At 43.7% G+C, this 24,556-nt stretch overlaps 3 protein-coding genes across 6 annotated transcripts in view; 2 read left to right on the top strand and 1 right to left on the bottom strand.

Annotated features, from left to right (window-relative positions):
- Positions 1–5,753: 5,753 nt before the first annotated feature.
- Positions 5,754–9,629, top strand: LOC311241679 (pro-opiomelanocortin B-like; the record flags this gene model as incomplete). The annotated part of the gene is made up of 3 exons (XM_084330556.1): positions 5,754–5,758; positions 8,250–8,364; positions 9,075–9,629. 3 exons carry the CDS (start codon positions 5,754–5,756, stop codon positions 9,627–9,629), a joined length of 675 nt encoding a protein of 224 aa, XP_084186682.1.
- A 2,553-nt stretch (positions 9,630–12,182) lies between these two features.
- Positions 12,183–15,763, top strand: LOC311241308 (UDP-glucuronosyltransferase 1A5-like). The gene is made up of 2 exons (XM_084330083.1): positions 12,183–12,225; positions 13,094–15,763. The coding sequence occupies exon 2, from the start codon at positions 13,101–13,103 to the stop codon at positions 14,706–14,708; it is 1,608 nt and encodes a 535-aa protein (XP_084186209.1). The 5' UTR covers positions 12,183–12,225; positions 13,094–13,100; the 3' UTR covers positions 14,709–15,763.
- Positions 15,764–19,527: 3,764 nt separating this feature from the next.
- The window catches only part of efr3bb (EFR3 homolog Bb), an 86,466-nt gene continuing 81,437 nt past the window's right edge, over positions 19,528–24,556 (bottom strand). For all 4 annotated transcript variants that reach the window (XM_084330857.1, XM_084330858.1, XM_084330859.1 and 1 more), the window contains one exon: positions 19,528–24,242. In XM_084330857.1, coding sequence (XP_084186983.1) covers positions 24,146–24,242 — 97 coding nt within the window. In that variant the 3' untranslated portion in view covers positions 19,528–24,145. The remainder of the gene's footprint in view (positions 24,243–24,556) is intronic.

Genomic DNA, 24,556 nt, shown 5'->3' with positions numbered 1-24,556 from the left:
CCCTAGGAGGGTGCAGTACCTCCTCACTCCCACAAGGACCAAGCACTGTAACACCAGATCATGTCCTAATACACCGGATAATGTAATAACTTTTCATGATGTAATAAAATGTTTCATCGAGAACAATGGTTCTCAACTGGTCTAGCCTCGGGACCCAACATTTTCCTTAGTCATTAAGTCGCGACCCAAAATCTTGAACCACTATGATTTATGTAAAAAAAAAATGCAGTAATACGCAATCTTTCTAAGGGCTAAAAACACAATGAAATAAAATAATAATAATAATAATAATAATAATAATAAATAATATATTCTTCTTAGCAGACTTCTTAGCTTAACATCCCAGGGAACTAATGGGATAACTGGGGATGTTGTTTGCTCCTGACAAGAGTCTCAAAGTCTGGGGTGATGGTAGACAAAGCAACTCTGAGGTCATGCTCAATGTCCAATCTGTTCCTCTGCTTTGTCTTCAGCTGGACGAGAGATGAGAAGCCACTTTCACAAAGATAGGTAGTGCAAAAAAAAAAAAAAAAAAATATATATATATATATATATTAAAAAAAATAAAAAATGTACACACACATCCCACCAGTTGAGAAACACTGATCTAGAAGGACAAGAGACATGAAACGTATCGTGTGAGCTCAAAAAGGAAACAGGTAAAATATTGATAACATCCCCATAGCTTAACCCATATTACAACCATCCCTGTGATCTCTCCTAGGTAACATTGAAAAGATATTCAAATATTATAAAGAATATTTGAAAAAGAAAGAAATGTAGAAAATGGGTTGTTTTACAGTCTACTCAAGATTAGACTATTTATTTATGTATAACAAGGATCTACACATATTGAAAGATTACAGAAGAGGCCAGGCAGAGGGACCTTCAGACCTTCAGACCACACAGAGGTGTATCTAACATTACATTTAGATGGTGGACAGAAGAACATTATGGAGGCCAAACACTGGCATGTTGATACTACATGGATACAGAGGGAGAGAGAGACAGCATGTGAAGAGAAGAGAGGAGCGAGAGAGACAGAGTGAGAAGAGAGGAGGGAGAGAGAGAGAGACAGAATGTGAAGAGAGGAGGGAGAGAGAGACAGCATGCTAAGAGAAGAGAGGAGGGAGAGAGAGAGAGACAGCATGTGAAGAGAAGAGAGGAGAGAGAGAGACAGCATGTGAAGAGAAGAGAGGAGGGAGAGAGTGAGAAGAGAAGAGAGGAGGGAGAGAGAGAGACAGCGTGAGAAGAGAAGAGAGGAGGGAGAGAGAGACAGAGTGTGAAGAGAGGAGAGGAGGGAGAGAGAGAGACAGAGTGAGAAGAGAAGAGAGGAGGGAGAGAGAGAGACAGAGTGTGAAGAGAGGAGAGGAGGGAGAGAGAGAGACAGAGTGAGAAGAGAAGAGAGGAGGGAGAGAGAGAGACGGCATGTGAAGAGAAGAGAGGAGGGAGAGAGAGACAGAGTGAGAAGAGAGGAGGGAGAGAGAGAGAGTGAGAAGAAAAGAGAGGAGGGAGAGAGAGAGTAAGAAGAGAGGAGAGAAGAGAGGAGAGAAGGGAGAGACAGAGTGAGAAGAGAGGAGAGGAGGGAGAGAGAGACAGAGTGAGAAGAGAAGAGAGGAGGGAGAGAGAGACCGAGTGAGAAGAGATTAAGAGAAGAGAGGAGAGAGAGACAGAGTGAGAAGAGAGGAGGGAGAGAGACGGCGTGAGAATAGAAGAGAGGAGGGAGAGAGACAGTGTGAGAAGAGAAGAGAGGGAGAGAGAGACCGAGTGAGAAGAGAGGAGGGAGAGAGACAGAGTGAGAAGAGAGGAGGGAGAGAGAGACAGAGTGAGAAGAGAAGAGATGAGGGAGAGAGAGAGTGTGAAGAGAGGAGAGGAGGGAGAGACAGAGTGAGAAGAGAAGAGAGGAGGGAGAGAGAGATGACGTGAGAAGAGAAGAGAGGAGGGAGAGAGAGACAGAGTGAGAAGAGAAGAGAGGAGGGAGAGAGAGAGAGACAGAGTGAGAAGAGAAGAGAGGAGGGAGAGAGACGGAGTGAGAAGAGAAGAGAGGAGGGAGAGAGAGACAGCGTGAGAAGAGAAGAGAGGAGGGAGAGAGAGACGAGAAGAGAGGAGGGAGAGAGAGACAGAGTGAGAAGAGAAGAGGGAGAGAGATACAGAGTGAGAAGAGAAGAGAGGAGAGAGAGACGAGAAGAGAGGAGGGAGAGAGAGACAGAGTGAGAAGAGAAGAGGGAGAGAGATACAGAGTGAGAAGAGAAGAGAGGAGAGAGAGACGAGAAGAGAGGAGGGAGAGAGAGACAGAGTGAGAAGAGAAGAGAGGAGGGAGAGAGAGATTGCATGAGAAGAGGAGAGAGGAGGATCTCATACGGCGTCACCAGCAGCCTCAAGGAGACATAGACGTGCCGGAAGAGAGAAAAGTCAAAGAGAGGTAAAGAGAAGCTTTGGAGCTGGTCTTTGTGTGGCGGCATTGTGTTCCAAAGGTTCTCAGAGATGAGGGAGAGAGAGTGTGAAGAGAGGAGAGAAGGGAGAGACAGAGTGAGAAGAGAGGAGAGGAGGGAGAGAGAGACAGAGTGAGAAGAGAAGAGAGGAGGGAGAGAGAGACCGAGTGAGAAGAGATTAAGAGAAGAGAGGAGAGAGAGACAGAGTGAGAAGAGAGGAGGGAGAGAGACGGCGTGAGAATAGAAGAGAGGAGGGAGAGAGACAGTGTGAGAAGAGAAGAGAGGGAGAGAGAGACCGAGTGAGAAGAGAGGAGGGAGAGAGACAGAGTGAGAAGAGAGGAGGGAGAGAGAGACAGAGTGAGAAGAGAAGAGATGAGGGAGAGAGAGAGTGTGAAGAGAGGAGAGGAGGGAGAGACAGAGTGAGAAGAGAAGAGAGGAGGGAGAGAGAGATGACGTGAGAAGAGAAGAGAGGAGGGAGAGAGAGACAGAGTGAGAAGAGAAGAGAGGAGGGAGAGAGAGAGAGACAGAGTGAGAAGAGAAGAGAGGAGGGAGAGAGACGGAGTGAGAAGAGAAGAGAGGAGGGAGAGAGAGACAGCGTGAGAAGAGAAGAGAGGAGGGAGAGAGAGACGAGAAGAGAGGAGGGAGAGAGAGACAGAGTGAGAAGAGAAGAGGGAGAGAGATACAGAGTGAGAAGAGAAGAGAGGAGAGAGAGACGAGAAGAGAGGAGGGAGAGAGAGACAGAGTGAGAAGAGAAGAGAGGAGGGAGAGAGAGATGGCATGAGAAGAGGAGAGAGGAGGATCTCATACGGCGTCACCAGCAGCCTCAAGGAGACATAGACGTGCCGGAAGAGAGAAAAGTCAAAGAGAGGTAAAGAGAAGCTTTGGAGCTGGTCTTTGTGTGGCGGCATTGTGTTCCAAAGGTTCTCATCGCACAGGTCAGTATTGATTCTTGTCGGTAGTGGCACATTTTAGCTGGCCAGCTTGTTTGCTTGCTTACGGGATTGATTGGTTGATTGATTGATTGATTGATTGGTTTGTTGGTTATTATTACGTACTATATTATACATTTCCATCATATTTATAGAATGGTGGATTCATTTGTTTACCTTTGTATCTTAATGAATTAAGATTGTACATAGTTTAGGTGACATTTTGACCAATGTTGTTGTCCACCATGACTACAGATGCATGCAGATACATACACAGATACCACACGTACAATGTATGCAGTGTTTTCTTTTTGTTTTTATTCAGCACAAAATTAAGACAGTGCAGATATACAAATACCTTTTACAACACATTGTCATTTACCAGCTTGCCTGTACTGTATAGATAGACAGCTATGCTTGGGGAAGGGGAGGGGGAAACATAAAAAAACAGATACAGAATATACTACATGTGTGGATGAAAACCGCCAGTAAGTGTTGAAACAAAGACAGATTTAAGAAGTAAAAATAACAAGAATGCTATAAAAGTGAGGTTAGTAGTTACAGTTTAGACGCAATCATAGTTGTGTATTGAAGGAATGAAAAACACATCTAGATTAGGTACGTATTAATTGTGAGATAAATCAAACTATATAAAAAAAATACCATAGAATGAGAAATAAGAAAACAATTATTAAATGAAAATAAAAATAACACGGTGCCTTTATGAGGTGTTTTAGTAACTTCATATGCCGTAGCTTACAGCGTAACTCAAGAAGAGCCATCTCTGTGTTTGTTTCTCACATCGATGAGACGTGACGACAGCGTCTTCTAAAAGAAACAGCCTCTCAGTCTCAGTGACGACAGCGTCTTCTAAAAGAAACAGCCTCTCAGTCTCAGTGACGACAGCGTCTTCTAAAAGAAACAGCCTCCCAGTGAGACGTGACGACAGCGTCTTCTAAAAGAAACAGCCTCTCAGTCTCAGTGGAGGCTGGCGGCACACAGCTAATAATAATAATAATAATAAATAAAATTTCTATAGCGCCTTTCAGGAAACCCAAGGTTGCTTCACAATCAAGAGGGCTAGGGAAAGGGGGCAATAGGGGAAAAGGGAAAATGGGGGGGGGGGGGGGTGTAGGCTGGTAAAGCTATGCCTCCTAAAGTGTGAAAACGGAAGTACAGGCTACAGGCTTTCCGGTTTCGACAAAACAATTATAGAAACGTGTGAAGTGCACAATATTTCATCGTTTTTGAGCCACTGCAACGGCTTTGCCTGAAGAATTTACTACATGACCGGGACGTTCTAGCTTGTTTGCCGACAGGATTCAGGAAAAGTTTGGTCCGTTCGGAGGCATCTTCCAGGGGAAGTACACTACATACACCGGACATTCTACCCCGTACACACTTTCGGCAGTAGTGCTTTACCAGGCTTTATCTCACGGAGGAGATACAACTGGGAAAGAGGTTAGGGGGGGGATGAGGGCAGGTAAGAAATAATGAACCCAATCTAAACTAACTAATGGGGAAAGGCCTAGTTGAAGAGGTGTGTTTTGAGAGCAGTTTTGAAGGTGCCCCGGGTTGGGGCGATGCAGATTTCAGGGGGGAGAGAGTTCCAGAGGGTAGGGGATGCCACGCTGAAGGCTCTGTCCCCGAAAGTCCGCAACCTGGTGCGAGGGATGGAGAGGAGACCCAGATCAGAGGATCGTAGGTTCCGGGATGGAGTGTGCTGGTGGAGGAGATCAGACAGGTATCGGGGGGCGAGGGCATGGAGGGACTTGTGGGTGAGGAGCAGGAGTTTGAAGGAGATCCGGAACTTGACTGGGAGCCAGTGGAGGTGGATGAGGGTGGGGGTGATGGATGAGGGTGGGGGTGATGGATGAGGGTGGGGGTGATGGATGAGGGTGGGGGTGATGGATAAGGGTGGGGGTGATGGATGAGGGTGGGGGTGATGGATAAGGGTGGGGGTGATGGATGAGGGTGGGGGTGATGGATGAGGGTGGGGGTGATGGATAAGGGTGGGGGTGATGGATGAGGGTGGGGGTGATGGATGAGGGTGGGGGTGATGGATGAGGGTGGGGGTGATGGATAAGGGTGGGGGTGATGGATGAGGGTGGGGGTGATGGATAAGGGTGGGGGTGATGGATGAGGGTGGGGGTGATGGATAAGGGTGGGGGTGATGGATGAGGGTGGGGGTGATGGATGAGGGTGGGGGTGATGGATGAGGGTGGGGGTGATGTGCTGCCAGGGAGGGCTTGGTCTGAGTGAGAACTGAGTGAGTCATGCTGTAGGAGGGGAGTTCTTACAGGTTCAGTCTTTACGGTGAAGCATTTTAATGAAGCCATATCTTCTTTATGCTAAATGTACAGCTGATGAAAGGTTAGCGGTTTTGTCAATAATGAGGTAAGGACATATAATATAACCTAGAATTTGTTTATTACAGAACAAATGACAGATGATGATGATGATATATATACAGGCAATGCCGCAGGGTGTATGCACAAGCGAACACTCTCTCACGCAGGTTTAGTATGTGTACAGATGGAGTGACTGTTCAGAGCATATTGTACACCACTTTATACTGCACACTTGTGGTCAAGCTAAATTCAGGTGTCAAAGCAGCATGGGGGGGGGGGGGGGGTAAGTCTGATAATATACTATAAGAGTCCTAATGTGCCTAATGTGTATCAATTTAGAGGTCCTTGACACAAGAAAGGGTGCGAACCAGTGGTCTATGAGGTCATTATCAGGTACTATAAAGAGAGGTAGTCATACCACTGGCCAGTATGGCTTCCTAGTATATTTATATTTGTATCACTGTACATAATAACACTGTACATACATCAGATTTACATATTTACTCAGTAGCTCTGTTATTCCATTTAATTACTTGTTACTCTGTATATGACTGTATATACACTGTATATTACACACCTGTTCTGTATATTGTTAATGTACTTTACTGTTACATTAACTGTTTCTTCATCAAGTAGCTCCAGTGCAGAATAAGGTGATTAGGCTAAAGGTGATGTTATCCTCCAGTGCAGAATAGAGTTTTTGGATGTGTGTGAGATTATGTGCAAAATAAATCAGCATCGTTTTTTGGTAAATGCATAAATGCACTGCATTTATATAGCGCTTTTTTTTACAAAGCGCTTTACAACTCATGCCTTACATTCATCCATTCACACTCCAACGGCAGAGGCAACTATGCAAGGTGCCAACCTGCTCACCAGGAGCAATTAGGGGTGAAGTGTCTTGCTATATCTAGATCCACAGATTTCATCAAAAAACCCATTGGACACCAAACAACAAAACAAAAAATCTGCAAAAAATCCTCAGTAGGGACCCAAAGGTTTTGGAAAACCTGCTTTAGCTTTAAAGGGGAACTATTTTACTATTTCTTTCACTATTTGGGCACTTTTACACAATTCCTGTGAGTCTATGGAACACCTCTGTAATATATATATTTTTTTTATTCATTGTTTTGTATTTCTAATCAAGTCCTCAAAAACAGCATTTTTCTACCTCAAGATTTCGAGCTGTTTTGAGCCTGGGCTGCAGGTGCCACCTAAACCACTGCGGAGCGTCCCAACATTAACATGCAGCAGTGACTATATGACATCACATATAGGCACATTTTCAAACGACTCAGTTCAGTGAGGGTGAATATTGTGAGAGGAGAATTGGAAGAATGCGCCAATATGAGAATTTTGAGACATAGATCATATTAATATAAGTTCACATAGCTAGGAAACAATGCTAAACACTCAAAAAGGCCATTTATAAGATAGTTCCCCTTTAACTGTTTTCTTTAGTGAGACAGAAGGCTCAGGGGGAGAGAGATCAGGAGAGACACACAGGAGAGAAGACTTACACCGTGGCCAGGGTGGTAGCCTTAACCACTACACCTCTGCAGGGGACATGTTTGGATGTGGATGAGTTACTTTTTCTTTTAGGTGACAGGTGGGGTGAGAGAGAGGGGAAGAAATGGCTTGAATGCACGCCTTTTGCACGGCAACAAAGAGGTGATGGCAGGTGATTGGTGGAACTGCATCACTAAGCCATTGAAGGCTAACATCAATTCAAAGCCTTTATTTGTGTCTACAATTAAATGTTCCCAAGCTTGTGTGTGGGATGTATGAATGTGTCTTTGTCTATGTGTCGCTGGTTGTCCTCGGAGAAGCTTCTGTTTTCTGGCTGTGATGATCTTTTCTTTATTTTTGACGAAAAATCAATACAAATATACAGCTTTTAGAAAGACAACAGGATATGAGCGAAACAAGGCACACAAAAGATACAAAAACTGTCGCGTAGGAGCTGTAGGTGACGGTGTGCAAACGCTGCTTCCTATGCATTCTGTTGTAGTACAGCAATTACCATGTTGGCTGGTTCCTTTAATCTGTGGCTTTATTATCTATGTTCTCTAAATTAATTTGCATTGTGTGAATATAGCCTTTTTGTGATGCGTGATGACGAGTAGAGTGATGAGTCAGTCAGTTTCAACCTGGGCTATATGAGTCGACAAACAAGGTCACGTCGAGAAGCCATACTGGGGATTCTCTTTTGTCTTCTCTGCGGAGGTGGTGAAACAAACAGGTGTTGTGCAAGCAACTGTGATCATCAATAGGGATCCCCTGACTCACACGTTGACTGACGCTTTCAGTCCAGTGGAAAGTGAAGGCTGCCTTTATTAGTTCCTTGTGTGACAATGAACAGTGTCATAATTCTTCAGTGTCCCTTTCGCAGAGATAGGATGGGAGCTGGTCTTTGTTTGTCCTTGTGGCTGGTTGAATTCTGTGTGTGTCCTCTGTGTGTCCTCTGTGTGTCCTCTGTAGCACCGTGTCAGGCTGAAGATGGTGTTTTGTCCCTCTGTGTGTCTCCTCTCCACCAGGCTGAAGATGGCGTGCGTGTCGTGGCTTCTGGTGTTGGCGTTCAGCCCTGTGGTCGGGGCACTGGGATGGGACACCTCTCTCTATGATGACCTCAGCTCCAAAGACAGGCTTCTTGTGAGAACAACCTTCAACATCCATTACTATCATCATCATCATCTACCATCTTCTTTCGTCTTCTACTAGTTTCCTCTACATCACCATATTGCATTTTATAGGAACAAGCTTCATCCTCGTCATCATCCTCCCAAGAGAATGTAATCATCATGACATTCAACCTAATAACATTTTTTTTTTTTGTATCAATAACTCACATTCCTGGGGCGGCTGGGTAGCTCAGTGGACTAAGCACTCGCCTACCACCGCAGAGACTCTGGGATCTAATCCAGCTGTCAGCGGTACCTCCGGCTTGGTCAGTCGTCCCTAACACAAGTGGCAGTGTTAGCGGGTGGGAAGCCGGTGGGGTATGAGTCCTGGTTGTTGTAAACTGCGGTTCCTACTGGTCGGTCGGGGCGCCTGTTCAGCAGGGAGGGGATCTGGGGGAGATAGTGTGATCCTCCCACGCGTTACGTTCTCCCAGTGAAACTCCTCGCTGTCAGGTGAAAAGAAGAGGCTGGCTGACTCCACATGTATCGGAGGAGGCATGTGGTAGTTCTACACCCTCCCCAGGCCGACAGTGGGGCAATGCGCGCAACGACCAGAAAGGGAATTGGCATAACGACTAAATTGGGATGGGTGAAAATGCAGAAAAATCCAAAAATATATAGAATACAAAATAAAATAAACTCACATTCCTCTGTCTTTCTATTTTGCCTCTTGGCACACAGGACTGCATGGGCCTGTGCACCTCCACGTTCCAACGAGCCAGGCAGTCTAATAACGAGGTCGCTCCCCTCTCACTGGACCTCCTGCTAGCCAACCTTTCAGATGGCAAGAAGATTCTGGAGCCTGAGCCCGTGGTGTCGAAGGATAAACGGCGCTCCTACTCCATGGAGCACTTCCGCTGGGGGAAGCCGCCCGGTCGGCCGGTTCGGCAGCGGCGGCCCGTCAAGGTCTACGGCCCGGAGGACGGGGATGGGGAGTCCTCCGAGGGCAGCTCTCCCCAGCCGGCACGTCAGCAGCTAAGACGCACAGACGACGAAGGGCAGGGAAGGCTGGAGCTCCGGAGGGCCGACGACCAGGAGGAGGAGGTCCAGACGACGTGGGGGAGGTTTGACCGCAGACTAGCCCCCCCCCTGCCGGGGCCGCAGGAGAACAGGGACGGTAAATACCAGATGGGTCACTTCCGGTGGGGGAGGCCGCCTGCTAAACGCCACAGTGGCGCCCCCCAGAGGTCCCTCCTGGAGCTCCTCAGGAACATCATGGTGGAGGACGCCAAGTGAAGGACATGGGAAGAGAAGGGTTGAGGGCAGATTACAAGAACCCAACTATATGTTCTTATTAAAACCCACCCTCTATTTCTCAAACATTGACATTTTAATCACTATTGTGTTATTATTATGCATTTTGGGGGGGGGGGGGGGGCAGAAGTTATTCTGATGTATAAACCTTAACCGAATGTGTAAGTACAATGCAAATAAAGAAATGAATAAACAAACAAACAAAGGCATCAGTTCATCCACCTACTGCATTAACCTCTTAACAGGCAGGCACATCTTTTAGAAAACGCTTGAAAATTGCATACCCAAAGTAATCTGCAATTTATTATACTTTATACTTATAGCCAGGGGTGTAAAAAGTACCCAGAAATTATACTTAAGTGAAAATATGGGTACAAAATCTTACTCAAGTAAAAGTCAGAGAGGGCGGCTGATTGGTGCAGTGTGTAACCCCCCCGGTCCTACTGGACCGGCCATTGGACTCTCAGTACCTCCATTCATAAACAATACGCTATTGCCATCCGGTGGCCTGGTGCAGGTGTTGCAGCACTGTCTGGCCATTTTCTGTTTTATGTTATTTTCACCAGTCTGTGTTTGGTGCATTTGTGGTCTGTGTTGTCTGCATTGTTTCCCCTGTTTTAGTCTTGTGTTCCTCCTGCCTATGTTTTGTAAGTGTGATCTAGTCTTGTGTGGTCTAAGTATTTGTATATTTGATTCTAGTTTATTCCCCAGTGTGTTTCTTTCAGCCTTGTGTTAGTTCTGTTTTACCACAGCTATGTCTAATCACCAATCACCCTCATGTGTCTAATTAGTTTGTGTATTTAAGTCTTGTCTGCCCAGAATCCATTGCTGGGTCATTATTCCTGTTACCCTTGTTCCTGTGTGCTGTCGACCTTGTGTACCTCCCGTGAAGCTTCCCGTATTTCCCTGTGAGTCCGTTTATGTATTGTTTGCCACGTTCAGTAAAGCTTGTTATTTTCAACCTCGACTCGTGCCTCGTCTATCTCACTCTCCACTACCTCTCCTCGTGTTTAAGTCAGCATTTTGGGTTCTACTCACCTCTACCATGGGCATGCCTTCTAAATGTTCCACTCATCGTAACAGCAGTGGGCAAGGTGCTCGCCTCTAACGCAGGAGACGCTGGGTTCGAGCCCAGCTCTCGGCATTACTACCGGCTGGCCAGTCGTTCATACTAACACAATTGGCAAGTGTTAGAGGGTGGGAAAGCCGGTGGGTGGGGATTTGACGTTGTGGACAGCGACTCCTACAGGTCGGTTTGGTGACACCGGTGCGACGGAAGCAGGAAGCAGCGGGGGCAGCGTGAGCCTCCCACGCGTTACTCCTCGCCACTGAGAGTTTGAGCTGCTGCGGTGAAAAGATGCGACAGGCTGCCTCCTCGTGTACCGGAGGGGACACGTGATGCAAGGCTTCTGTCCTCACTACAACCGACCTGTGGGAGGCATAGTCTAGCAACGTTCAAGACAGGGGAGGGAAGAATTGGATAATACGAAATTGGGATGGGAGAAAAATAGAAAAGGGGGAGAAAAAGTGGATAAAAAAAAATGGTAAAAGTCTGGCTAAAAACACACTTGAGTAAAAGTTACTAAAAAGTACAAGTAAAAACCTTTTTTTATTGTAAGGGATAGACCAGGGGTCTCAAACTCATTACATCGTGGGTCAAGTTTTCATTTTAACTACACATTGCACCTGTGTGAGTTAGTTGAAGAGATGAGCCAATTAGTGAAATCATCAGCTGGTGTTTAGGCAAGGCTGGAATGAAACCAAGCACTCGGCCCACAATGGAATGTGTTCTGCGATAGACAATGCTGAAATTAAAGATCAGAGGACACTTTTTTGCATTCAAATGATGTAATGCACTTCTCCATCGAATTTGAAAAAACATGTCAGGGCGTAGCGGGGGGGGGGGGGGGGGGGGGGGGAGCTTAGGATGATTCCAAGGGCCCAGCACTGGGGGGGGGGGGGGGGGGTAGCTTAGGATGATTCCAAGGGCCCAGCACTGGGGGGGGGCCCACAATTTTTTTTTTTTTTTACTAGACATCACTCGGGTGTATTATTGATGCTCTCATTGATACTATGTTTGTTTCTGAAGTGTGTGTGTGTGTGTGTGTGTGTGTGTGTGTGTGTGTGTGTGTGTGTGTGTGTGTGTGTGTGTGTGTGTGTGTGTGTGTGTGTGTGTGTGTGTGTGTGTGAGATATATATAGAGAGAGGGGGGGCTTTGGTAGACTATTGCATTGGTCCATTCATTGAAGATGAACGCAATGCGACATCCTTTACTAGGCTCACCCACCAACAGTGCAGGTGCTGAACTGCTGATCCGAATGTATAGGTAAAAACCATATTATGCGTTTTCATCAATAAAAAAATGGCCAAAAGAAATTCGGCTTACGCGCGCTCGCATTCACTGGGGGCGTACAAATACATTCTTTCATGGGGCCCAGAATCTGGAGCTACACCCCTTTTGTACAACCTCCCCCGCATGATGCAACACGAAGCTCCTGCTCGGACTTTCAACCCTCTTTTAAACTATCAGTTGGTCTTGGCAGAGCCGGGCTGGTAAACTGCTCCAGAACCTCTGAAGGTAGGAACAATATTCTGTTTATACTATTCTTAAAAGTAGAGGAGGTCCACGCTCATTTGTACAGATAGAAAGTCCTAGTATTCCCAACACAACTCAGGAGGCAGGAGAGCACCACTAATAGATGCCTTGACACTATTAAGAATTACTATAAGAATGTCTATTTTGTTTTGCTCGTTGTATTGAGATTGCCTTTTTGCATGGATGTTAAGTTGGAGGCTACATTGCTTTCTCTCTCTGGAAGTGAACAGGAAACATGCAAAAATGTAATAATTCCCCATGTGGAATGCTAGTTTGCACGTAGACTTTGTGTTCCTTGTACTGTAGCTGGAAGAGTTACTGTTGGATATATAGCCTACTATAAATAATTTTCTGGGCAGAAATACCATGAGATTAGTGAGGTAGTATGCAATGCTGTTTGTATTGGAGATTAGCCACATACATTCCCCCCCTCGACTCTAAATTCTTAAAGGGATATTTCATTTAGTTAATTTCTTTTAAATGTGCAAACCATGTTTGCAAGTTCACAGACAATCAACCACCAATTGATGTCTCTCCTCAGGTAACGACGGTCACGTCACACTCCTCGTTCTATTTTAATGATCTAGTCTAAAAATCATTCTTCTAAACACATCCAGTTTACTATGTTCATCATAGTGGTTACATGAGTCATTTTGCCTTAAAAAAGCCTGAACACACGGTGACCACAGAACACCAAGGGGTGCAATGTATCCATTCTTATTTTGACCATAACTTGTACATCTGAAAACTTTTAAAATGTTTTTCTCTATAAGGCATTATAGAGAACTGAGATTTATTCATGTTAACTTCTCACGCAAACTGACATCCATTTCCTTTCTCTACCCAATAGTTGAAGCATGGGGATTCTCCCGGGAATGACTGCCGTGGCCCTGCTGGTGAGTGTAGCCTGTCTGTGTGGTCCTCCTGGCGTCCTGGGGGGCAAGATCCTTGTGTTTCCAGTGGACGGCAGCCACTGGGTCAACATGAACCTATTAATCCAGGGCCTCCACGCCAGGGGTCACGAGGTCACCGTGGTCCGTACGGCCACCAGCTGGTACATCAGGGAGGAATCTGAGCACTATCGCTCCATCACCATCGCCCTGCCTGAGGCCATCAGCATAGAGGAGCAAGACTTCTTCGACACCTTCCTGGTCAAGATGTTGGCCATCCAGAGGGAGGGAGCATCTCTGACAGCCTTTGCGTCCTTCCACTGGGAAATGCTAACGGCGTTGTCAGGGATGCACAAACAGGCCAGCCAGTTGGCGGTGGAAATGCTGGAAAATGAGGCTCTGATGCAGAGTCTTAAGGACACTCACTACGACGTGGCTCTCCTGGACCCGGGTTTGGCCGCAGGGGTTCTGGTGGCCCACAAGCTCAAGCTCCCCACTGTTTTTAACGTGAGATGGATCACCAGTGGAGAGGGGCATTTTGTTGTGGCTCCTTCACCGGTGTCCTATGTCCCCGCCTCCGGGTGTATGGTCCCGGACAGGATGAGCTTCAGTCAAAGGGTCAAGAACATGTTCCACTATTTCCTCAACGTATGCATTGATCGCTTCGTCGTCAGCCCTCACTATGACAGGCTGGTGGAGAGGTACTTCGAGCCAGATGTGAACTTTTACCATCTTTTGCAGGGCACAGACATTTGGCTAATGAGAGTGGACTTCGTCTTCGAGTTCCCCAGGCCTACCATGCCGAACATCATCTACATCGGTGGCTTTCAGTGTAAGCCCTCTGAGCCTTTATCCGCGGAGCTGGAGGAGTTTGTTCAAAGCTCCGGCGAGCATGGTGTCATTCTGATGTCGCTCGGTACCCTGGTCAAAGGTCTACCCGTGGAGATCACATCCGAGATCGCCGCCGCCTTTGCCCTGCTTCCACAGAAAGTCATATGGAGGCACATGGGTGACCGGCCAAGCAATTTGGGCAACAACACGCTACTGGTGGAGTGGATGCCCCAGAACAACCTATTAGGTCACCCAAAGGTCAAAGCCTTTGTGGCCCATGGCGGCACTAACGGAGTCTACGAGTCCATTTACCACGGAGTGCCAGTCGTAGGCCTGCCACTTCTGTTTGACCAGTTTGAGAACCTTTTAAGGCTGGAGACGCGGGGTGCCGCCAAGGTGTTGGACGTGACCAAACTCACCCGCCAGAGCTTTCTAGAAGCGACGCAAGAGGTTCTTCACGATCCCTCCTACAGAAGAAACATGGAGCGTCTCTCGAGTCTCCATCGGGACAAGCCGGAGCATCCTTTAAACACGGCCTTCTACTGGATTGAGTTTGTCATGAGGCATAAAGGAGCTGCTCACTTACGCACGAAGTCGTACAAGATGCCCTGGTACTCGTATCACTCTCTGGATGTGGTGTGCCTCCTGCTGGGGGGGCTGTTTGTGCTGATGGCCATCACAGTGGGATCGATATGTTTCCTGTGCCTCAGACTGTTCAGGAAGAGCAAACCTAAGCAGGAGTAGTGATTGGGCTCTTCAAACTAATCATTCGTCCCATACGCCGACAACACACAGTTGAATGATTTACTGGTGTCTGTGTATAAATTAACAAGTATAAACATTGTAAAGGCAGTCATATAATATTCAGATACATGGCAGTAATATATAAGTTCAATTGACTATCAGGAGTGGTGCAAACAACACAATCAACATGCAATTAACACGATAGGTTTCAGTGCTTGATACAAGGGTACAGAAATCAGCACCTCCTCCTCCACACTGCCATTGACAGCAGATACTGAACAACACCCTGTTAACTGCACTAGCCCTCCTTCTAGTGCGCTTAAACCAGGTTACCATTTGGAAAAGAGGTTTATTTATGGCAAAACTCTTGATAATGTTTCATCAGCAGCTATTATCTAATACGCTGATCTAAGAAAACACTGACACGGTCTTTTGACCGAGCTACCATCGATGCGGGCCTGGGAGACAGTCATCAAGTGTCTTGACACCTTGCTATTAAAAATAGAGAATCGCTGCGCCAGTGTAACGGGTGTAAAACTCACTACCCAGAGGCATACAAACTGAGCGCTTAGAAGGGAATTCCTTTCTTGGCGCAGCGGTTTGTGATGTCGCCCGCAGTGCGGACGCCTGGGGTTCGACTCCCACTCAAGGCATGGTCGAATTCGTGACAGGGGCGAGTTGCCTCTGTTACACCAGCACTACATAAAGTTTCATCTCTGGATGGATTTTAACAATGAAGATTCAGTCAAACACCGTAGTGACCGTATATGTGTCATGTTTACAACCAATTAAACATTCAGAAGCAATCAATGTGATGTGCTTTAGTTTATCAGAATTCTATTAGGCCTTTATGGTTCATTGCCTAGAGAACTAATGTTTGTCCTGAGGCAGTGTGTGAACTCCCATTGGATACAACATGGTTTCTACAATGGGGGTCCACAGCTTGTTACATATCAATTTGGGGGTCCTTGAAAAGGTGTGAGAACCAATGGTTTAGACTACATAGAGCATCTTTATTCCAATAGTATCATGTTGTCACCTTGGAATTTGGCACTGTAATTACATGCAATTTATACTTTATGAAAATAAAATGGTAAAGAAATAAGCCTTATCATTTCTTGAGCCAGCCAGTCGTTTCTGTCTTTTTTGCATCAGGGTACAAGTTAAACAGCTGTAGCCTATGGACTTGTTACATCCAACACTGAATATCAATATTAGCTTCTAGTAACACCTCAGCTCAATCAGTGATTTAGACTGCGAATTAAGCTATATTTTATCATGAAAAACTTACCTAAGGCAGCTTTAATTTTGATAATATATATAGTAGCTGTCACCATACTTTGCACTGACGTATAACACAGTTGGTTTAAAAAGGCACTTCACCAAAAAACAATGCTGATTTATTTTGCACATAATCTCACATACATCCAAAAACAGTTTTGCACACATTCAATTAGTTTGACATTTATTGAAAGTAAATGAGTTTGACTATGGCCACCAGTTATGTCATTGGGGACATTGAATCCTTGTGTTATGTCATGTTAATGAAATGATAAGGTAGCAGGCCCTATTGCTATTTTTTCATCTACATCATTTCATGGTGCTGTAATTAACACAACACTGATTCAATGTCCCCAATGTCATCACTGGTGGCTATATTCAAACTCATTTACTCTCAAAACAGTTTTTGAGTGTGAGATTATGCACAAAATAAATCAGCATAGTTTTTTTTGGTGAAGTGCCCCTTTAATGATATTCGTAAGTCGTAAGTAGATAAGTAGTAAGTAAAAGACATTCATAATACAGATATGTTGACACATAGCAGCAAAGGTGTCTGGCATGTTAAACACTCTTTTCACAGATCCATCTGAATGGGGCATCACAAGATCCATCCATCCAGGAGTTGAGGTCCATTTCATTGGTGTCTATGTGTCCACAGTTCTCCCCGAGAGGGTTATACAACTGCCAATTATCAGGCTCTGTCTCTCCCCCGGGCCGGCTTAACCAATATCTGCATGGGGAAAATAGTGAGGACAACTGTGTTATTATCTATCATCAAGCTATTATCATATACGTACCTTCATGACAAGTGGGGAGTTTCACCAAGCAGGATTACACCATTAGCCAGAATTACTTGTGTGTACTTCTGAATCACATTCCTAAACTACATATGCAGTAAGGGAGATGGTAGAAGAAATAACAAAGGCAGTTGAAAATTACGAGTGTTCTATTGGTATTTATATTGATCTGCAGAAGGCTTTTGATACGATCACAGCATAATTAGTGAGAAAGTATTGGATACAAGGTATAGCTAACTCTTGGCTGAAGAGCTACTTGGAAAACAGACAGGAATGTGTCAGGATTTAGGATGGTCACTTGTGGAGTACCCCAGGGATCAGTGATCGGTCCAAAACATTTTATATTTTCTATGAAAAATATTTGCAATGTTACTGAACTGTTAAACTGTATTACTTTTTGCAGACAATAGAAATGTATTAAATAATTTAAAGGAACTGAATTGTAATGGTAAATGGACTACATTTATATAGCGCTTTTATCCGAAGCGCTTTACAACTTATACCTCACATTCACCCATTCACTCATACAGTACATTCACACACCGACGGTGGAGGTAACCATGCAAGGTGCCAATCTACTCATCGGGAGCAGTTAGGGGCTAAGTGTCTTGCTCAAGGACACTTTGACGCGTTGCCGGGAGGAGCTGGTTTTGAACCGAGAACCTTCTGATTACCAGACGACCGCTCTACCTCCTGAGCCACTGTCATCCCCAATATTGTATCTCAATATTAAGATAACTAAATGTATGGTTTTTGGTAATTGAAATAAATAGATGGGGATATTGAATTAAAGATCTGTGATGTTAAAATTTAAAAGGTTTCTGAGATAAAATTCCGAGGGGTATCAGAAATGTACATGGAAACAACATAAGAAACTATATTAAAGGAAAAGATTCAAAGTCAATAGCAATCCTGTATACATCTAAGGATATATTAAACTATAAGGCCTTGTATATAATTGACTGCTCACTCATACTTCCTATATGGAAATAGGGGGGGGTCGACATTTAAAAAGACTGTGAATACAATAGTCTTATTGCAAAAGCAGGCCATTCGTGGTGTTATTAAGGCTGATTACTATGATCACGCAAATCAATTGTTTATAAAGTCCATTTTATGAAATGTAATGATTTGGTTTATTATAAAATAATGTAAATAATGTACAGAGCTTGCCAAAAAATAGCAATACCTTGTCTTATAGGGACTGCTAGCTTATCGTTCCATTGACCTGTACACAACACAAGGATTCCATGTCCCCAATCACTGGTGGCCATATTCAAACTAATTCACTCTCAACAACTGTCAAATGAAATGAATGTGAGCTCAAATGTTTAGAGTTTTTGGACGTGTGTGAGATTATGTGCAAAATAAATCAGCATTGTTTTTTTTGGTGCCCCTTAAATTTAGTTTCACAGATTAAAATCCATAACATCAAGACATATTATTTTTCTAAATGATCTGCAAACATGCTAATCCTGCTTTGTGAAATAGCCACCTCCCCAGGGGTGTGAACTTTCGAAATATAGCCTATTACCAAATGCTTCAAATAACCAAATCAGTATGTAACCCACATGAGAGAGAGAGAGAGAGAGAGAGAGAGAGAGAGAGAGAGAGAGAGAGAGAGAGAGAGAGAGAGAGAGAGAGAGAGAGAGAGAGAGAGAGAGAGAGATTGCAAGATTGCATCAAATACACGCTTTATATGTTCCATATTATGTCAAATGAGTAGGTGCTGGGAAAACAAGGAATTTACTCCTCACTATTGTTAGCCAGTTATTATCAAGGTTATTTAAACAAGCTATTCAGAACTAGCCCATTGTATGATTTCATACTTGGAAACAAATGATGCATCTGTATGAAAGGTGCTATTATCTTTACCCTTAACATTTAGACCAGAAACTATTGACTACTAAAACCACTGCCCAGTTTGTAAACGTTTGTTTACTTTTGAGGCTGTTATCAGTGTTGTGGTGCTATTTTTTTTAGAAGTGGGGCAGAGTGACCTACACTGAGTGTAGACAGAGCCTACATTTTGTATCATTTGAAAGTAAAGCTATTTGGAGCATGTTACACCCAGCAAAACAGGCCTGTTGAATTCAATGGAAAAATAAAGTGGCAGGATAATTCATTATCAAAATTAGATTTAGACTACAGTACCCTTCTCTCTCTTGTCTCCCTCAGCCTTCCTACTGTCCCAATAAAGAACATTCTCTCCTGTGTCTCCCTCTCAGCCTTCCTGTCTCAATAAAGAACCTTCTCTCCTGTCTCCCTCTCAGCCTTTCTACCGTCTCAATAAAGAACCTTCTCTCCTGTCTCCCTCTCAGCCTTCCTACCGTCTCAATAAAGAACCTTCTCTCCTGTGTCTCCCTCTCAGCCTTCCTACCGTCTCAATAAAGAACCTTCTCTCCCGTGTCTCCCTCTCAGCCTTCCTACTGTCTCAATAAAGAACCTTCTCTCCTGTGTCTCCCCTACTCAGTCTCCCTCTCAGCCTTCCTATTGTCTCAATAAAGAACCTCCTCTCCCCTACTCAGTCTCCCTCTCCTCCTTCCTACTCTCTCAATAAAACATACTAAGGGGGACAGCCCATTCTCCTTTAAAGAAATAATTAAATAGTTACAGATGGATGGGTACACGTTTATTCTCACAAATGGCATTAGAACTACTGTATACAGCACAGCTACATTACTAGCATGCAAAGTCGGGTCAAACACTCATAAGGCATTTTCTCCAAGTAAAAGCTGCCTTTGCCACTAAGGGAGTCCAGTTTTAAAGTGCAAAGTTCACAGAATCAATAGATCCCCATATGAAAATGAACTACAGTTGTGGTTCTTTCGTACCCATAACTATAAAAACTGCACTGAATCTTTTTAGAAATTACCATATTGTTGCTATGAAAAAAACAGCAATACTATAGCGATTCACCATACATTTCTATATTATTACACTATAGAAATGCTATTGTGAATCACTCCAGTATTTGTCCAGGGTAATAATATAGAAATGTGTGATGAATAGGAGTACTATGAATCACTTCAGTATTGTTGTGGTAAATCTCCATAGTGGGTACAAAAGAAACTACAGGAATACTATAAGTTTCTACTGGTTACTAATACTATACTGTAGGTTATACTGCAGGTTTGAGTTGATTTCCGGAAGGGTCTGACCCACAGCACTACAATATATAAACACATTTGCCAGACATGGAAATGAGAGAGAGATTGAACACAAAAAACATAGAACAATCAGTTTAACATTAACTGTGCAATGTACATAAACAAGCTGATCAATTAAGTTCGTTTTACTGGTCTTTGCCGCCAAGATTGCAAAAATGGTTTTAAAACAATTTCATGACTGCAATGTAACATTGGTATAACAACGTTTTTTTAAGACAGCTGCACATTTCTGAGATACACTTTTTTTCTGAGATACGTTTTTCATGAGAAAAGGAAGAGGGAGCGATCGGACTCATGTGAAAACTGGATTTCTAATGGTTTGGTCAAGAAGAGAACACAGAATAAGTTATACACGCACATCATGCATGCACACTGCACCATCAGCAACACATACACAACATAAAGATGTAGACAACGGGGAAGACTCTTACATCGTTACGAATGCCTTTCAAGAAGTAACACGTTTCCTGGGCATGTCGTTTATTGGAGACAAGACTCAACAGCACAGTGGAAGACAGTAGTCAACAGGCAGTCTGAAACTGGCATGCGTGAACACACACACACACACTACACGGTAACAACCACACATTCAACACATGACGAGGAACACGTTGGAGCAACATAGGACAATCCGGAAGGCATGGTTGCCATGACGACACTGGCTCTGTAAAGGAGATGGCGAGTCTCCTCCTTACAAGGTAGTTTCTAGATCCCATTGCTCGGAAGGACGTTTTGATGGCTGCCATCACTTTTTGACCAAGCAGCAAGAGGTCATATATATATATATATTTGTATTTTATTAAATTTTGTACATAAAAAGTTATAAACCTAATCCTTACCTTAACCATTCCCAATAACTACAAATAAAAAATACATCCTTCTGGGTTAATGGCATCTAGACACTACAAACGTTCATACCTGTGTGTGTGTGTGTCATCGCACAGGCCTTGAGTTATTCTCATCTACAGAAAAGACATGGACGTAGGGAGTCATCACTGCAATAACACGTTGACTACAGACATTCTAGCGTGGCTGTCGATCACAACGGGACAAAAGCAGGAAAAATACAAGTCGAACGATAGAGAATGGCAGTAAAAATGTAGAGCTGGGTATCATTGGAAAAAGAAGATGTTTGATAAAGAGATTCAGATGGGATCCAGGTTTGGAAACCATTCCTTTTCTGGTGGCTTTTTTTTATGCAAGCATTACGAGAGCCAATTGGTTTTCCCTGCATCATTTGTACATGCCATTCAATTTGCTGAATATAATCAGACCAATGATAATACAAATGCCCATTCATCAGTCATAAACCTGAAAGTAAATAATCCTTCTCATTACCTCAGGATACCTTTTCACTAGAATCTTAGCAAATAACATTGAATAACGGCAGTTAAAAAGTTGGATGACAAGTGTCTCCATGCCCACATAGTATTAATAGATGGACTCAATGTGTTTAGTTTGATAGTTCCTTGTAAACTCTCTCTACTCTACATCATCCACCATGCGTCAGTAGCCAGTGGTAAGCTACAGAGTTGTAACTCGTCCTCATTTTCTACGTAAAAAGTAGTTTTTGACCTTAAGCCCATTCCTGCTATACCTACAAAGTGAAAATAAATGGTCTTTTGAAACCATCCCGTTGTCCGGATAGTACTGATGACGTTAAGTTCAAAGACTATATACGACCCACAGTCAACTGACTGGATAGGATTTTCTACTACATGGACTATCAAAATAATATGTCACCCAACATTCAGAGCGAATGCGGTGTTCAACCTATGGGCTACAGCGTGGCCAGCTACACCGACGCAAATGTTGCTCGAGTGTCGCGGTTGTTAACCAGTATGACGGGTATGAGATTACTAGTAAAAGAAAGATCTGCTAAATATTCACCATAACATGACTCAATGTTATGATTAAATCTAACCAGATGTTTTTGGTGCTTAAATTATCTTTAGTCAAATGCTCCCAACAATGACGGCAACGTGCTAGCTTAATTCTTTGGCAATATTATGACATTTAAATAACATTTTAGTTGAAAGATAAGAGATCCGTCCGTTTCTCTTTTTCGGCAGAAATATATTTTGGTGTTGTGGTTTGTTGACGCATCACGCGTCATTAGAGCGTGAGGAAAGCGCTACAAGGTGTGTTCTGTTCATCTGTAAATTAATGACTTCCTGTAGCTTTTGTGTAGCCCGTAGTGTGAACACGCGGTTAACAGAATATTGGTTCTCATGTTAGTACCAACAGTATCTTCGATGTCGTGCTGGTTAGTTCATTAGACAAGCTGAATAAAGGTTAAATAGACCTTATATTTAGTTAAGATTCTTCCCTTATCTATGGCTATAGTCAGTGCAGTCTAAAATAAAATGCCATATACAAATAAAATCATTCATACATCAGCTAATAGATATGTAGTACTTCTCTGTATATATATACACATTTATATGGCAAGGAGCAAAAAGAAAAGTTTGTTTAATTGCTTCTTATCAGTAAAAATCACTGGAAAGTATTTTTTGGTATGCATGTGTTTAGAATAGCTATGCCGTTATGTGGTTTGCCCGTGCAGTCTAGGGCTGGGCGATATGGTCACATTTATGATATGACCACTTATTTTTTTTAGTACAGTGTGATTTGACATATTTGTATGTATATTTATTTTTTTCTAATATAAGTGTCACTCGGAAGGGTATAGATTTTAATCCAATTTCTAATCGCAAAATCTTTATAATACTACAAGATTTACACATGTAATTTTGATCCATACCTCTGCATGGCATCTGAGGGTAAACCTGGATCTATTGGAGCGCCACACATCAGCCTAGTGGGCACTATCTCAATCTAATCATCATCTGGAGTCGCCCGGAAGGCACACTCACTTTGGGAGGACAGCGCACAGGTCATCAAATACTTCAATCTTTTAGTTCAAGCTTAAAAAAAAAAAAAAAAAATCTATGAAAATAATCATAAAAATACAAACATAATAAAAAAAAATCAAGGTGGAAGACACAACAAGTGCATAAAAAAGCACTAATGGATAACAAGCAGCAATGATATAAAAAGAAGGCAAAAAAATAAAACCGCTGTATATTATTTAAAGCCGTTAGCAGCGCTAACATGTCGTTTAGAGCTTAAGAGGTTTCTGTGAGAAAGGGTCATTAAGAGTTTCCATATACAGTACTAGCCAATGAGTGTGTTCGCATGCATATCAATATTCTTAATACCCCCCCCAGGATGCCCTCCTATTCAATCTTGGAGTTGGGACATATAAAATATCCCTTTTTACAACATGAGATGCCGTTACTTGGTATCTCGACGCGGACAACCCTGAATGGCATCATTATGATGCTGATATGATCTGGAATACTGAGGTGTTAAACATCTCATCCCGTTTCCTGTTCCATCTGTTCTCTGTTGTCCACAGTAACAGTCTGTGATATTCAGTTCAACTCCCCTCCACCGTGACCTCACATGGGGATATCTGGAATATTAACATGGTTTCAAGGTTTCACTCAAAACCCTAGAAAATGTAACATACAGTCAAACAAATAAACAATAAAATAAATGATCACATGATAATCACTGGTTGATGTTCACATCCATTTGTGTGTGTGTTACAGAGCAGTATGGCACCCTAGAAGGGACAAAACAAATGCCCATAGAGGAAAGTCATTGTAGAAAGGTGGATTGTAGTCGTGGCTAAATGTCTCCGGTTATCATCAATTGACCTATATAACTCAAACCCGCCCCTTTTCTGGATCCTCACAACCGTTGCTTCCCTCAGATGAACGGCAGAATGTGATTGGAGGATCGAAATAAGAAAGGCGGGGTTTAAGAGGAGTTCTCTGTCCCTGGGTTGTTCTCCACAGTTATATTGACAGTAACTCAGTTGAAGGAACACCGGTGGCCAGTCAAACACGCGATGACGATCTAAGGGAACTGATTGATTTAAGGTGAAACGTTCACGTTACTGCTATTGTCACAGTCCAAAAGAAAACATCTGGTCAGTTGAGCCGAGTTTGGGAGGAGGGTGGCGGGTCTTGAAGATGACTTTGGTCTGTACTTGGATTTTTAATACTGACAGTGATTATGGTGAGGCCCCTTCCCTTAATGTCAGGGCTGAGGTCGATGGGCCTCTCTTCTCCTCCAGGTCCACTCCTGTGGCGACGACCTATGACCTTTCCTCTCTCGGCTAGTAAACGCAGAGGTCGGGGAACTTCATCTCGTAGACTGGCACAGATCGACTCTGGGTCTGTCCGTAGATGACGCCGGAGGGGCTGGGAGGGGGTCTGCAAAAGAGAGCATCTTCATCGTCATCATCATTAATATCATCATCATCATTAATCTTCATAACAGAGTTTTGGGCGACAATGCTTTCACCTGACAAAAATAACAAAAAAATATATTTAACACTTTCAGCGCCAGAGGTCGCTGTGGGCCGTGTGGCAAGAATGCCAGTGCTTTAAAGAATAGGGATACATGGCGGTGTTTGCAGGGCTAAAACTATATTAAATATCATAGCTATGGATATAAAACTATTGCCCATTTGACATCGAGTATCCATCGTTCAATTTGTGAAAAAGTTCCAGCGGTATATGTAACG

The sequence above is a fragment of the Notolepis coatsorum genome (assembly GCF_963971535.1).
Source record: "Notolepis coatsorum genome assembly, chromosome: 15".
Classification (NCBI taxonomy): Eukaryota; Metazoa; Chordata; class Actinopteri; order Aulopiformes; family Paralepididae; genus Notolepis; species Notolepis coatsorum.
This window is presented reverse-complemented; position numbering and strand designations above follow the sequence as displayed.